Source organism: Poecilia mexicana, unplaced genomic scaffold (assembly GCF_051168715.1).
Source record: "Poecilia mexicana isolate PSO_F unplaced genomic scaffold, ASM5116871v1 scaffold_23, whole genome shotgun sequence".
NCBI lineage: Eukaryota > Metazoa > Chordata > Actinopteri > Cyprinodontiformes > Poeciliidae > Poecilia > Poecilia mexicana.
Genome location: NW_028263392.1, coordinates 5106566 through 5123064, shown reverse-complemented (window position 1 = coordinate 5123064; position 16499 = coordinate 5106566). Strand labels below are relative to the sequence as shown.

The window sequence follows — 16499 nt, the reverse complement described above, 5'->3', positions numbered from 1 at the left end:
TTGCAAGGCGAGAAGAGAGGAGAATGGACCATCACCATGGCAACAGCAGCATCTCTGCCATCCAGCCTTTAAAGCTGAATGGCAGAGATACCATCCAGCCTTTTTGATCAATTATTGGAATTGATCAAAAATGTAAAAAAAAAAATAAATTAAAATAAAAAAGGTACACACATGCGTAATCTTTGTAAAAACAAAAAAAAAAAAAAACACACACAAAAAGGTGGAAACTTTTATGGATAGAAATCCACACCGAGGCAAAAACGTGTCTGCTTAAAATATGACACCTTACTTTGTAATATAACTGCATCAAAACTGGTGCCCAATTAAAACACAGCCTTTCTGTACTACCAAAATATGTAGTTACATTTGACATATGTTAGGAAACAATATCCCAAGATCCCACAGGCTGGAGGTTAAATCCAATGCCCAAAAGGCTCGTGGTGATGCTGGAGGAGCTGTATGAATCCCCAGCTCAGGTGGAAAGTCTGCTAACAGAACCAATGGATCAAAGGGAAGAGACGTTTCCAAACTTGAAATAAAAACACTCTGGACTTTTCCATTATCTTCTCACCTGATAGTCCAGAAGATTAGTTTGATTGGCGACCAAAACTGCAACATTTGCCACATTTTAAGCCGTTGAGGTTTGCTTTCACACACTGCACTGTCAAACATGAGAACTTCTGCACAACTTCCTATTACACAAAACAAACAGAAATGGAATAGTGTCAGATTTTAGCGGTTGTAGCATTTCTCTCGTCTTTACCTAAGCGCCACGACCCATTTTTCCAAATGGGATTATACTCGCAATTTGTTTTAGATGTATTTACCCAGAAATCCCTGCGCTATAGTCCGCTGCTTTTGGATCAGTCTCCCATCCGCTGTGGATCCACATATGCATTCAAACCGCACTAAAGTTCACTTCAACTGAACCCAGACCTAGGCCTGTCATAATAAACAATGAATTAATTAATTGCATTATAAACTAAAGCTTGATTTATCGTCTTTCTTTTCTCTCTCTCTTTCTACCAAAACTGGTCTCGAGTCTGCTGCTTTGGTCTATCCCTTTTTTGAAAGACGGAGGCTTCAGAATTTATTTTACTTGTTTCTGTTGCTTTGTTTATTTATTTTGGATATTTAAAATGTCTTCCAGGGACAGAAATTCACCTGTCGCCACACCAGCACTCACAAACACAAAAGCAGAGCAACAATGAATTTATTTAGGTTTCTATTCTCTTGTTGGAGCAATCCAGGGTGAACGCAAAAAAAACACATTTCTTTGAAAGAAAGAATTTCAACACTTATGTTTGTGTTGGTCAATCGCAAAAAAGCCCTGAGCAGAACATGTTGCAGCCTGTGCAGTTTTTATTTCTTTAAGTATTTCCGCCAACCCAACAACCTGAAAGTCCACATGCCTGCCTCTGCCCACTTAGCGGGCGACCCGTTCGGCTTCGCTCAACAGACACACTCGCCTCGGGATATCACGAATAATTAGCAGAGATCAACCTGACATCAATCACCCTCCTCTCACGCGCGCGCACTCGGGTCATCACCTTTTTAAATGACCTTACATGCTAAACAGACTGCTGTCACAACCTGTCGCAAGGCTCAGCGGAGAGACAGCATGATGGTGCCAAAGCAAAAGATGTGAAGGAAATCTGACAGGCGCAGATATGGATCTGAATGCTTGTACAGCCAATCAGTGTGAGGGCTCTGGTCCAAAAAAACACTGCTCCCTGTGTAATTAATTACACCTCTCCGAGAAAGAAAACGGCTAACGGCTCTTTCCAGCCCTCGTCCTTTGAGCAAGGACAGTCCCTGCTAAGAAGGCCTGCGGGTGTGTTTAGAGGAGCGTTCGCGTGCCACCAACAGCAATCGGAAACACTGATTTGAAAATGTGATTGTTGCCGTTAAAGCTTTGTGCCTCTTTGATTTTACCACAAAGCAAGCGACGGCACCATTTACCAAATAAAACGGTGCCCTCGGCGGGTCGCATTACCGCTCTGTGGACTGTTTAAATTCCCATCTCTGACCCGATCTTTGGTCTTGCCCATGACCCAATTTCCCCAAAGGGATCATTAAAGTTTCATTCCATCTTATCTTCCCCCATCCTTCTCTCTCGCCCTCCCTCCACCAACCAGATCACATTGCAGCGCCGCCCTCCTCCAATCCTTCACTTAATTATGTCCCCTGAATGAAGTTCATCTTTCATGCTGCCAGCGGCCCGGCTGCCTGGCTCGTCTGTTCTGGGCCATCTAATCATGGCGCAGAGACAAACTAAAATTAGACGGTCAGCATGTGAAGCCTGGCAGACCCTAATGAAGGCTGACGTCTCAAGACGGGCCGCTGATGTACCAGATGCACTTTGCTTGAACCGACGATGACCGCTGTTGACTAGCGCCGAGGATGAGCGAACCCCTTTTCGCATTGCTTGGAAAAGTCTCACGCAACGAGGAAGGAAGACTGTCCCGCGAATCAAAATTAGAGTTTACGGTTTGGAAGCTTGGCAGCAACTCTTCATGTGCGCAAGCTGAGACCAAAGGAGCGAGCTGGATGTAAAATAACAGATGTTTGGTTCAACTGTACACAGATGAGTTTTTGTAGTGTGTTCACTCATTGTGAAGTAGAGCGACAACGGAGCAGACGGAAAAAAATCAGTTGGATTTCACTCAAATCTTCCCTGCAACATCAGCATACGATAGTTCCTCTCAGGTTTCCTACAAGATTTTCATGCGACAATTCAGTATCTGTCCTTTAATCGACTCAAATTAATGTTCTCAAGCTGTTTTTGTCCAGTTAAAAAAAAACCCAAAGGTTCACTATAATTTTACTGAAGAGAATTTAACAAAGCTTAGACCTTCTACAAAATCTTTAAAAACTTTAAGTGTAAAAGATTGGTGAATGGAAGATGAGCAAATGGAATGTAAAACTAATGAAGGATGGTAAAGACAAACCATTGACCCATTTTGTTACCACAATTCTTAGCTGTGTTTTTCACAGCAAATGATCGTGTGTTTAGTTTCTAATATTCTTATATCAATGTCAAAATCAGTAAGGTTAATTTATGAACATTTCATAGTGAAAGAATTATAGAAAAGTTAATTATCAAGTCATTAAATCCAAAATGGCCACAGAGAAAAGAAAAATCGTTTGAAGTAATCTGTAGCAAATGTGCTCTTTGCACCTTTTTGGGTGAACCTTTCAGTTCTGACAATTCATCACTGAGTCAGTTTCAAACAAAATACTTGGACTGGGTTGAGTCATATTGTGTTAAATTGGCCAATCCGGGTTTGTGGATACATTTTATGAACTTTATGTTTGCTTAATAGCCCTACCGCTTAAAAAAATGTGTTTTAAAACAGAACAAATGCATCGTGTGCTCAGCAAAAACAGCTACATAAGACTGACCTACTATCTCTATATAAAATCTAGATTGGAAAAAATAAATGTTTAAGAACTTTACTGTTCAATTCTTATGAACAAAGAGTGATTTAAAATGTCTCACATCAACTTTATACTTGGCATATCTCAGATTTTCAGAGAAGCACACAACATAATATTCACCTGCAAAGTGTTGCACTTTTTGCTTTCTGTTTGTTGAGCAAAGAAAGAAACAAATAAGAGATTTGTATATGCAAAATGAAGCCTATGTTTTGAGTACAGTAAAAGTCAGAGAGGTTATGGGACATAGGTTTCAATCCATGAAGGGGGAGAAACTTTTCGTCCTTCTGTGGTCAGTTGTTTATTTATTCAGTAACCCACATTTTGTTTTTTTCCTTTGGTCAGTGTTTGTTAAATTTAGTTGGTGAATTTAAATAAATGAATAAAAAGAAAGTCCGAATCTAGATTCAGCAATTCAGAATTCAACAGAAACTAGAAACTGGTATCGACTTATAAAAAAACAAATTTGTGTGCTTCCACTAACACATTTGCTATGCTAATCCAAAAAATGTAAGTTTTTCATTTCATCTTAAAATGTACAGTTTTCTAATCCGTGTAATCAACAATAAATGTGTTTTAAACTTCCCTTTTTAATAGAGATACACAGGACTGAAAGGTGGAGACAAAGTATGGCATAGAGGAGACCAGAGGAAAAATGTGTAAAATCATTTCCTACAACAGGTTTTTGAGGTTCATTTGGGCTACAAGACAGTGAGAGAGAGCAAGACTTTCAACAGGCAACAAGAAGGCTGGACTTACTAGAGCAACTTTGCTGTGTTGGATATTTCAATCTTTATCATGGAACAACACAGAATTAGAAATGTTGGTGGCCTTTTGGAAATTTCAAAATTAATGTAAGGGTCACACAGAATACACCAGTTTAGCTTAAACAGCAATAATCACAAAAACGAGACGCTAAAGTCAGCATTAAATTGGAATCTGTGTCAGATTGAAAAATAATAGTAAAGCCACGTTTTATGGAGGGTTTTTAGAGTGTGGATCTTCAAAAAAGAAGAGACAAAAGCTTAAACTTCAATCTTCAAACTTCAGTAAGGATGGCTGCATCATCATGATGTCGATCATCAATGAAGGACTCAATGCAACAAGCTTCTGTTCTAGTGATCCAAAGTTTGTTTCAAAGGACACAAAGTGAACTGTAAATAGGAAAAGATCTGGAGGAGTTTCCGGGCCACTGGGGTAGTAAAGTCTCTGGGGCTTGATGAACAATAAAGGCCTGTCGTTTGGGTAGAACAAAGGCCTGTCATTTGCTTTTGTTGTTGCTGGTGTTTCTAATCTGCATGTCCAGATGGCTGGATGACTCCTCCCCCCCCACCACCAACACCAACACGCTACATCGTTAATAGCTCAGCACAGCTGGCGGACGGAGTGAAAAGCAAAGAATACAAGGAAATGAAGAAGTGAGAGAGAGCTTTTAAAAAGGTAAAGAAAGGGATAAAAACCAGACAATTAGTGAGGAATAATGAGATAGTCGGAACGGCCGTGGTGACCGAAAGGCTTGCGACGCAGACTCTGACAGATAAGTGGAGGCTGCTGGCTTTGACTATCGCTTACCCAGATCTGTGTTGGGCCCCGCCAGCAACTGTTTGAACTTATCCAGGCGGGATGCTTCCCTCTCGGTCATGGCCGGGGTGCCAGATGTGTTCTGGTCAGCCATGCGAGCCACTAATGGGATGACGGGCGGCCGATGGGGCAGAGACCTCTGTCTGTGGAGGCCGGCGCGCTCGCCCGCTGCATCTGGTTGAGGGATGGAGACGAGATAAAGAGACCGGTTACGTAAACCCAGAGCTATTTCAGATAATGCGGATACCTTTTGCCGGCTGTAAGTGGAACTTAATTATAGCCGGCAGATCGTTGCACAGCGACTTGTTTTCTTCCTCTATGAAGGTTTTCACATTATGACCACAAACTTCGATGCGTCTTACAGGGATTTTGTGTGATAAACCAACACAAAGAGTGAAAATAATACATATTTCAAAGGCTGAAACAATTAATCAGATTAACTGTGATTAATCAATTATTGAAATTATTATCAATGTTCGTATCAGAATAATCAGAATAACCGGTAAAATAACTTGCAATCCTACATATTATTTTTCTTTATTAATAAAAAAATCAAGAGGGCTACAATAACTCAGCTCAGGTGTGACACAGTGTTGCACACTCCAAAAATGTGACTTCATTTTGCTGGATTTCATTTTCTGCTATTAGAGCAAAGGTACAATGAATACAATCGATGCTGAAGTGCTACTTTTTGTTGGTCTATTCAATAAAATCCCAATAAAATAAATTGATGTTTATAGTTGCAACATGATAAAATGTGGAAATGTCCAAGGGTTAGGAAAACCTTTTGCAAAGTTTGTGGTTTAGTTTCAAAATAGTTTCTATCCCAGGGGTGACATATGTAGAAGCATCTCATAAAATGATATCACACTTTCAAAATGTCATCTTCTATCATTCATTCGTTCTGTTTTCAAGGCGTCACATGTTTCCACACAGGTCAAACATACGCAAAGGGACAGAAATCAAGCCAGATTGTTCCAGACTTTCACATTAGAAGCCATCTTCCTTCTGTCAGGATACACACTTACTGAAGTTCACACAAGGGCAATCTGCCAAGAGCTGGAACAAAACCGCAACACTTCTACTGCAGGCAGAGTTACACAAACGCATCATGGCAATTAGGAGGACTGGCGCGTAGCCGATTTTAATATCTTATTTGCTTTTTACAGGAACAAATAAAAGGCCACAAATCTGTTCTCAAGTGCTTTATTTGCACTTAGAAAAATTAAAAAAGATCATTAAAGCAGGCAGCGGTTTCTCTGTAACTTAGTGAGCTCATCTAACAATACTTTATACAATCTTAAAAATTCTCTCTAATGAAAAACGGCTGGAGAACGTAGCTAAAGCTTACATGTCACAGCGCACTATATTAATCATTTCTATTAGGAGAGGAAGGAAAACAGACAAATTATGGGCAGTACAGTACATAATAAGAAAACAACACTGCAGCTTATGCAGCCCTTTGTGTCTCTGGCTCTGTCTAAACTGCCAGGAGGTAAAGGGGATGCTTGTGCGATCTGTCTCCGAACAGCAGAAGCAGTCTGAACAGCAGATGCCCAGACAGCCAGGCGAACGGTCCGCCACCATGTTCACCAGGCAGAACATCTGCATCTGCCAACGGCGGACACACCGCCGCACCAACTGGCTTTATATCCTCCTCTAGACAAATATGGCGTTTGGAAAATGTTCCGTATGGTGACACAGCAACTCCTGCAGTCACGCTAGGATACGTTATGAGATTAAATCAAGCTGTTGGTTAAAACAGATAACTGATCAAAAGGAGGCAGGAAGATGGGAGTCATTTAAGATGTATGCTACCTTAAACCATGTTTTTTAGTTTAATATAACAGGTTAATTTCTCAAATTAGTAGGAGGAAATACACAGATGGGTTATTAAGGCATGTGCTGCCTCCTTTATCTCGCTGGTGAAGTGCAGATAAATGAGCAGGATTTTACTTTTTCTTTTTAATTTATTTCCATTAGTATATTTTATTACGTTTCTGCAGGGTTTGGATATCCGTTTGCCTCAGGCACAGGATTCATTAAAGTATTTTTGCAGGTTTCACCAACTCAAATTTAAGACTTTTTTAAGCCCCTTATGAAAGGAATTTAAAATCTATTCCTCCACAAACATGTACAAACTTCATCCAGCCAAATGTTGATAAATTTGCACTTACCCAAGATAGGCACAAATGGGTATAGCTAGCATACCCATGCTAGCTAGACCCATGCTAGCTAGCATGGGTATGATAGCATTGAGTTGGCTGTAGCCTCAACCATAGAAATCATATACATAAGTAAATGTATATAAAATAAAATAATAGAATGTATCAGATAAATGTTGTCTTTACAGGACTATGGTTAACTTATTAAAGGCTAACTTACTTTATTAAATGAATTTAAAACATTTTAAAGGTCTTAATTTTAGATGCATGCATCTAAGACTTTCTAAGGATGCTTTAAATGCTGGAAAAAAACATTTTTATCCCTTTTTAAGTGTGCATTTGTATCACCCATCAGTTCATTTATGCATTAGTTTAACAAATATGTATATTTAAGTTCAAACTTTATTGTCCAAATCATTTCAAACAGGTGAGTGTGGAAAAAAGAACCCTTTTGTAGATTAAGTGTGTTGTTCACTCACCTCTAGGTGACCCAATCGGAGCTTCACTGTGGGATTTCACCAGACGGCTATCAGCGTAAGGGCTGCTCTGAGAGGCAAATGATGCATCTGGGCTGATTGCCTCCACTTCCTCCACTCTGAGATACTCATCTTCCTCTTCCTCCTCCAACTCCTCCGCCGCCACCTCCTCCTGTGCGTCTTCCTCTCCCTGACCCGGCTCCGTCGTGTCGTCTTGCCTCTGTCTCTCCTGCTGCTTGCTGTGATTCTCAATCACCTGCGCGGAGAACAGAAAAGCAATGAGCAACGCTGAAGAGCGAAAAAAAAGGCTGGGGAAATAAAAGCACTTTGGAAAGACTTTTAAATATGTTTTAAGACTCTAATAAATGAAATGTAAGACCTGCACCATGACGGAAATGTAAAAAAGAATGTACTACTGGTGAGATCAGCAATAGATATTGACCCTTTTTCCCTCCACAGTAACAACTTTGTTTAAATAAAATTCTTCAATATTTAAAACCAGTGCCAGACCTCAACAATCACCTTTTTTTGAACGATAATTTTGTTCACAAAAGTTTAGACTTCATAATTCATTTTATTTGACGTTCCTGTTGTGGTGTTTATTTATTTTGGATATTTAAGATGTCTTCCAGTTCCAGTGTTAAATGTTCATTAGAATTGAAAGTTTGAAATGAGAATTATGCCATTACAATAACGTTACTTGAAAATGGTCTCAAAACAACACTATCGTTTATCGCAATAACACTATTTATCGTCCAGTAAAATTTGTTATCAGCAGCTAATTAGAGTTAGTTGTTCAGCCATCTTGAGTACAGAAGTCGTCTGCAGGCGACTCAACCTTTTGCCTGATGGAAAGTCGTATTTTGGATTTTATTGGCACTATTAAATACGGCTGTCAGTTCAAAATTTAAGACCTTTGATTAATGTATTTAAGGCCACTTTTTATTTCATTTAAGACAATTTAATGCTTTATTACTTTTTAAGGATATGCAGACACCCTAGTGGTTGTTTTAGTAGTGTGTAAACAGTTAAAACCTCTACACCTGATCAAAACCATCAAACTAAACCAAAGTATTTGGTTCAAGCGGGAAAATATCTAGTGAACGCCGTCCAACCTTATTTGCCGTCTCCATGACAACCTCGATGTTAAGGTTCTGTGCAGCCATGGCCAGCAGCTCGTCGTCATCGTCGCCGACATCCCAGGCGTCGCTGGTGATGCTCTCGAACTCCTGGAAGGTGGTGGCTTTCTTTGGCTTGCCTGGCGTGGCCGGAGGGGGTTTGTTTCCTGCTTTGATTAGACTGCAAGACACACAAGAGTGGACAAGTGGGTGATGATGGGGCAAGGAGTTGGAGAAAGAGGAAAAGAAAACAAAAAACAAATGGGATGTTATACGAGGAGGCAATGGAAGAGCTAAATTAGAACTATAGAAGTTTATAAATGCAGAAATGTATATTTTAGGAGCTAATCTGCTGTTAATGTTTGCAGTTGAACTTGCTTTAGTAGCACACGTTTGAGTTTTTACTTCCAAATAAGTCCAAACTCAGTAGGAAATTAAATGTAGGTCAGGCTTATTTCCTGTCTGTTTTAGTTCCTGATTTTATTACAATTGTGCAACAATGATACCACTCCTACACTTTTTTTAAACAAATGCAAAACAAAACTGCTTTGTGAGACAGCAAGGAAAACAGATCATAAAAAAGCAAACGCAACAGCAGCAGGAGTGTAAATCAAACACTCATAATGTGCGTGATCATTTAATTATAGACCACAAATGACATTAAGTTCTATAAATTAAACCTTATTATGGCGCTGCGATAACAAATTTGCCCAATCTTATTAGTCCTTGCAGTTAATAGACATAAAACCTAGTAAATCCTGCAGATCAGAACATTTCTTTAACAACAACCATTCACTATTCTGTGATTATTTCAGCATTGATGTTTGAACAAAACGTAAGCCGATAAAAACAAATAAGGGATGACACATGAATGCCATTGGAGACTGAACAATGAGCTACGCTATCACAAAGCTAATGAAGATCATGTAATACTGATCAAACATTGCGTGCTAATTAACTGCACACACATCCCATTGAATTTATTATGTTTTGAAACGGGACTCTATATGCATCAGAACATCCTTATTTGCAGAGTGTTTGGTTTGTACAGACAACTGTTTGTAATGTTGGTAAAATGAATCACATTTATTTATTTATTTGTGGGAAGCCAAAAATGTGTTCAGAAGTGCTACGATCTTGACTAAAGAATTATTCTTCTGCACTCTGCTAGTAAAAGTTTTGGTTTCTGATATTTCGACTGCTTTCTACTCAGTGTTTGCATCACATTTGTTTTTCAAATTGCATTTTGCATGCATGGGTAATAGGTTGTTTTGATTTTCAGTTCCTTAAATGGCAGCATTAATCCATGCATAGTTTGATGATATTTTAAAAATCACTTCTTCATTCGTAGAGCAGAACGTCTGGCTTGAGGCACGAAGGCCAAAACAAACCAAAAATGAAACCTGTGTACTGCTATTCCATATTTTTGATTGAATTCAGCCTTCTTGTCCACATTAGTAAGTATAAAAAAAGTAGAATATCATTAAATAAAACATACAAATGACATAAATCAAAGAGAATGCAGCTTAAACTTAACGATGATTGAAAATGTGAAGCAGGGAATACCAAACTGTGGCTTCAATATAAAACAAAAGTTCATATGGTGAAGAAATTTATGGGGGTTTTCCCAGTTGGGAGAGAAACAAACATGGAGACATAACTTTAACTCCACCAGCCTTCAGGCAAGCATCGTTTCTCCTCTGGTTTTGACCAGCGTCGTTGCTCTGATGCAAATAAGCGTCTGCACTCGTGTTTCTCTCAGACACAATAAAAGGCCAGGCAGCCGCATAGCGCCTGCTGTAAAACCACAGCAGTGAATGGAAGCAGCTGGAAATCTCACTTTTCTATGTGAGCACAAGTCCAACTGAATTCTATATTAATATTAGAAATATATGAATATATATTATAATAAATTAATTGTACTCTGCAGTTCAGCATGACATCATCTGTATATGGAGTCGTGCTCCAAAGGCCTTTGTATTATTAAAGTGTTAAAATATTTATTTCCATTAGAAAAAAAAACAAGGAGGGAAAAAAAAACAAAAACTAAAGTGTCCATTTTTGATTACTTTCTGTTTTGAGTTTTCTGCCTCTAAAATATGACGACAAACATTTTCTGTCTGGCCAAAAATACATGGAGTGGGAAATATTCAAAGGTTACAATCATATTTATGTAATTGAAATAGAATGCAGTGAAGCAGCTATCCATACACTGAACATTAATGTTTATGCTCTTAATTCTAACTAAGCTTAAAACATTGAAGCTAAAAAGTGCATCACCAGCATTGAATGGCAAATGGTAAACATTTTTTACTGTATTCCATACTTTAAGTAGCTGCAAAAAAAAGGTAAAATGAAAACAATCATCGCAAAAGAGATTTAATTAAACTCAACCTTTCACTTGGGAGGATGGTGTGAAGGGAAGAATGTGCTCTGACTTCTTACAAAGCCAACAATTACCATAATAAAGAACAAACAGAAATGCAGCCACACCGACTTGCTATCACCGTGATTGGAGGAAAGAGAAAGTGTGAACCTACACAATGACATAAAAACTGAAAACAAATTAAACCCAATTCCTCTGTGGAAATCTACATGATTAAACATCAACGAGAAGAAAGAAGATTATAATTACTGAATAATTGACTGTTTTTACTTCGTCGTTGCCAGGGGTTTTCCGTCTGTCGGTCATTGAGAATAAACATTTAATCGCTTCTGTTTTTCCGTTATCGTTTGACATTTTGCTATGTTACAGTGATTCAATCTGATTCAGTATCAAAAAGGAGCGATTCCAAAGCCTTTCCTAATTTCAGTTTTGAGATACTCCTGCTGAATGTGACGAAACATAAACAAAGGCTCAGTAACGATACATAATCCATATCGCACTTACAGTAAGCTGTGATGTGAACCTGTAGCATCACAACTACATATTTTTTTAAAACAAAACACAATTTTGTAAAAAAAAAAAAAAAAAAAAAAAAAAAAAAGGAATTTCAGGTTGTTACAATGATATAAGCCATGCAAAAGTAGTACATGATTTTAAATTACAGAATATAATCAATTTAAAGTTTCTAGAAGTGCAAACATAATTCCATTTTTTTTTTTTTATGAAAGGAAAAGAAAAAAAGATGAAGATTATTTATCCGGCTGCTTGTTAAAAATAAATCCACATTAGACAGATATTTTATGATTAGAAAATGTGAAATGTGTTATTTGCAAACATGAATACAAACATTCAAGCAGTCAGCAAATCCACAGTTTAAAAAGATAAATTGGCATCAAAAACAAAAAAAATCTATAAATCAAAGCTTTAGAAAATAGATATATGACAACATCTGCTAGAATGCTTTAATATTTACTACTTCCATGTAATAAATATATCTGGGAAGGTAAGCCATATGCATAACACAGTTACACACTGACACCAACGTCTGTCAGAGATTATGTAACATCTTGTTTTCACTTAACAAGATGTTACATCTTGTTACATCTTGATGTTACATTTTGATGTAACATCAAGATTGTGTGTCAAAAATAAATCTGAAATGTTTTGTTCTTTGGAAACAAGATTTTCTTGTAGAGTTGGTTCCAGTGAGACTTCAGAACAATTACTAACCAATAGGGCACCAGAGTTATCCTGCAGGACCCGACGTATGACATTCCTAACATGCATTAAAGTCTTGCCCATGTCGTCCCAGTTTTTGTTTGTCAACTGGCACAACAAACCGTTTCACATTCTTGACTTGGGCGTGGCTGCCATCATTTTCAGCAATGTCATCAAGAGGTTGAAGTGGCTTCTTTTAATTTGATCCCAGTAAGTTCAAACATATTTTGGAGTGGGAAAACAATCTAAAAACCAGGGAGGTCCATTTGAAGTAATTTGACATCATCTACTTATTGAATATTGATTGGAAATCTGGTTGTGAAACTTGAATAATATCTACCAACAGGAAGCCATTCTCAGATCATTTGGTTTATCTGGGCTAAATGAGGATCAGAGCCATAATCAATGAAAATAGGTTGTACAATCTATTGGGGGGAAAAAAACACAAAAAAATTGAATACACAAGAGATTTACATATTTATTTCCACAAGACTATTTAATTCAACAATTAATCTGAATATCTAAAGAAATTAACTGATATACAACGGTTAATAGGTAAGAAATTGGCTCCTTATCGGTATGAAATGGTACTCCATTAGGAGTAATGAATCAAAACGTAATAAACACCTCAAACCCATTTATTAATTGAAACATTGGTAAGTTCCCCTGCTGTGCTTTAGTGTACATAAAAAAAGGAAAAATCAGAAAAGACTCAATAAAATTTGTATAAAACCTGGAAAAAAAAAACCCATATCCATGTTGTAAATCAAACTGTGATTAAGAGCGTAGCAACACAGGTAAATGGTGAGGCAAAAGCTGCACCTTGTCCTCAAATACTGTAGTAAACTTGTAAGATTACATCTGAAAACTTCTGAGGGGGAAAAAATGAGCATGTAAAAGTTTGCATTTGTTAACAATCTCACTTGTATCCAAGAATCTGGAGAACACAGTGAACTACCCACAAAACAAAAGGTCTTCAATGGTTTCTGTGTGGATCTAGCTAGAAGTGTTTCTTTCAAGTTTTATAACAGGGGCTCTTGTACTTCCACTTCCTCCTTTTCATGTGGTTTCGTTTGGTTATTTATTTTGTGTCAGAGTCGTTGCAACAGAATGGACTCCAGTTTGCCGACTCTACAGAGTCTCGCTCCAAAATGTGTACACTTTAGAACTAGTGGCCACGAAATACATCTATCTAATACAAAGTGGAGATGCAAACCAGACAGGTCCCAGTCTATTAAAAGAATGTTAAATATCAAAAATATGTTTGATTTTAATTTTTACCCACTTCTTCAGCTTGGAAGGTAAAGTTTTGAAATCTGAAATCAGATTTATTCCAGATGAGGTTTACTTTGATGGACAATGCTAACAGTCCAAAACTTGTTCTCTGATTGGATGTTTTAGCTCCATTGTCTCTAATGTCTCTTATTTAAACATTTAAAGAATAATTTTTGGAAAATAAAACCCCTAAAAACTTTCAACACACCATAAGTATGAAGCAAATCATTTGGGAGAAAGAGAAAACAGAACATTGCATACTTTAAACCTGTTACCACAAACTTAAAGGGTCAAGTATAACCAAAAATATATTTTAGTAATTTCCAGAAACACCCTGACTGTCTAATAGATAATGTATATAAAATCCTAAAAGCTCATTGGCTTAAAGAAATGAGGGCCACCAGAGCCTAGATTTATCTTGCAAATGGAAGATGACAAACATTAGAAAGTGCCTAAACAACTCCAAAAAGATTATAACGCGTTTTTCTAGCACTGATGAAAGAATCTGAACTCACTTGGCATGAAGAAGCGGGTCAAAAGGTGGATGCTGTGCGCCGTAAACATGCTGAATACTGAGGAAGTAAAGCAGAGAGAGAGAAAAGGAAATGAATGGACTCATCCGTTCAGGCTAAATATGCTTGCCTCAATCTGTGCAAAAGGATACGTTTTCAATTTATGGAGACGAAAACTACTATAATAATGCATCTTTTCATAATTCAGTCAGTGACTGTAGCAACAGATACAACTTTGAACCTACTTCGGGCAGATTTAAAAGGTGCTAGCCTATGTTAGCATCGCAGCTCTTTGACAGCTGTGAGCAGGAAGATATAAGCGGTACAGAATGCAATAGTGTAACATGAGCAGTGCCACGTCAGTTTAGTCAAAACTGGCCAACTTTGTGCACAACGTTAAGGCCCTCAGTTAAAGTGAAAGCTGCGTGTGAAGCTCCACTAAGAGAAGCTAGCTCTGCTAAGCTAGCCAGCAGAAGGGGGAACACGTCACTTACCTGCCAGGAACCTTGGCTGCGTTTCTTTTCCAGAACTGTTTCTTGTTCCCGTCGCTCGACATTTTCCGCCAACAATCCAATAAGTCTCGAGCTCAGGCTCCCTGACCCTGTCCTCGTCTCAGAAACGCTTAATTTCTCTGTATTTACTCCAGCTCTCCTCCTCCAAAACTCAGAAAGCTGCCATGTTGGTACTACCGCATCGGCGAGTAAGCGCGACGGCGATTGGCTGGAGCGACGCTTTCTTTTGGTTAGCCAATCACAAGTGAGTTCGCCTGTTTAACGATTTCTATGGACTGTTGACGCGATGTTTACTATAACTACAGGCTGGGTCTCGATTAGGAGACCATCCATAAATATAACTGTGGAGAAAACCAGCATGAGGACCAGTGTGTCCTTAAAAAAATAATCTGTAAATGTTTTATTGTTGCTGAAGAGCTTAGTAGTTAAGAATAGGCTCATTAGTCTGAATGTTGTAAAAAAAAAATTAGGACCCTTAATTAATAACCGGAAACAGTTTTGTGCTTTTTTTTTGTCACAACCAAAGTACATCTTTACCGACTTTTCTAACTCCAGTTAAAGATAACTGCATTATCAAATACGAATATTTCTTAAAGTTTGTTCAAAGCATAGACGAGAGCAAAAATAACTGATAATTTGTTCTTGCTTATAGACATTTATATATGTGTTTGCTGTTTAAGTATAAACAAAGAAAATCCTTTAAGTCATTACTACACGTCAGTTTCCTAACATTGACAATTTGATAGAGGATGGATATGTGGAAAAACAAGAGCACTCACTTTGTCCTACATTACTGTGATGCTTGTGAAAGCTGCAAGTTTGCTTTTGCAGCATTACTTTAATTTTTAAACTAAGAGTAAACATATGCTTTACTGTAAAACAATTTATTATTGTTTTACAGTAATTTAATATATTATGCCCTGTTTTGATTTATATGTCAAACAGTGGAAATTTCCAAGAATTGTGTCCCATGAAAACACATCAGCTTCTTGATCCTGGTAAAAAAAAAAAAAAGGAAAAAAAAGTGTGTTCAGTGAACTGTGGAGTTAGAATTTTCTCCTACCACTTTGCATTAAGAACTAAAAATTCAATGTGGCTTTCATCTGGGCAGATCACATTCTTCTGCATGTTTCTGTGTCCTCTTAAGGCTTATGGAAAATTCCAGACTTCACTTCTTACTGCTTTTTTTCCCCTCCCAACAGTGACTGAATTCTTTCTCTTTGCGTGACCTTCAAAGTTGTATTGCCTAATCTGTTTAAAACTTCTTGAAAACTTTTTTACTTGGCCAGTCCGGTGTGCTTCCCGGACTTAATCACGCTTTTTTTTCAATAATGTTCTGTAAACCAGTGAGGCCTTTACAAAACAGCTGAGTTTCTACATAGAAAAAAAGGACTTCTGAAGGCAGTTTTACTCTGGCTTTTATTTGGGGTGTCGGAATAAAATGTTTTTCTTACTAACAAAATCTATTTATGAAGGGTTTCGTACACTTTTAGAGCAAATGCGTCATCACAAATTGTGCCAAAACCCAACACAATAATGTGTCTATACAAGAATGATGTACTGTGTAAAATTCACACATATTTCCTGTTCTAATAAACCAACAAAAGTTCATGTTAAAATTATTGAATACAAAAATGGTGCTTGTTTACAAAATTGTGTTAAATAATTTTAATACATCAACCCCACAGATGAAAAAAAAACTAGCTTACACTCAATCTGGTGCAAAGTATGTTTAAGTAACTTTTTTTTTTAAATTGCACATTGTCTCTGTTAAACTAATACAACAAAAGAAGAAAAAACAGTGGTGGACGCTATAAT

General features: G+C 37.6%; 1 protein-coding gene across 2 annotated transcripts in view; it reads right to left on the bottom strand.

Moving 5' to 3' along the window:
- Positions 1–15180, bottom strand: part of tbc1d22a (TBC1 domain family, member 22a) — a 129818-nt gene extending 114638 nt beyond the window's left edge. The window contains exons 1-5 of one of the 2 annotated variants that reach the window (XM_015002789.2): positions 14664–15180; positions 14173–14229; positions 8776–8959; positions 7664–7916; positions 5011–5193 (exon numbers count right to left, since the gene is read on the bottom strand). In XM_015002789.2, coding sequence (XP_014858275.1) covers positions 5011–5193; positions 7664–7916; positions 8776–8959; positions 14173–14229; positions 14664–14725 — 739 coding nt within the window. In that variant the 5' untranslated portion in view covers positions 14726–15180. The remainder of the gene's footprint in view (positions 1–5010; positions 5194–7663; positions 7917–8775; positions 8960–14172; positions 14230–14663) is intronic. The other variant, XM_015002788.2, reaches the window with a different exon arrangement.
- Positions 15181–16499: the final 1319 nt, after the last annotated feature.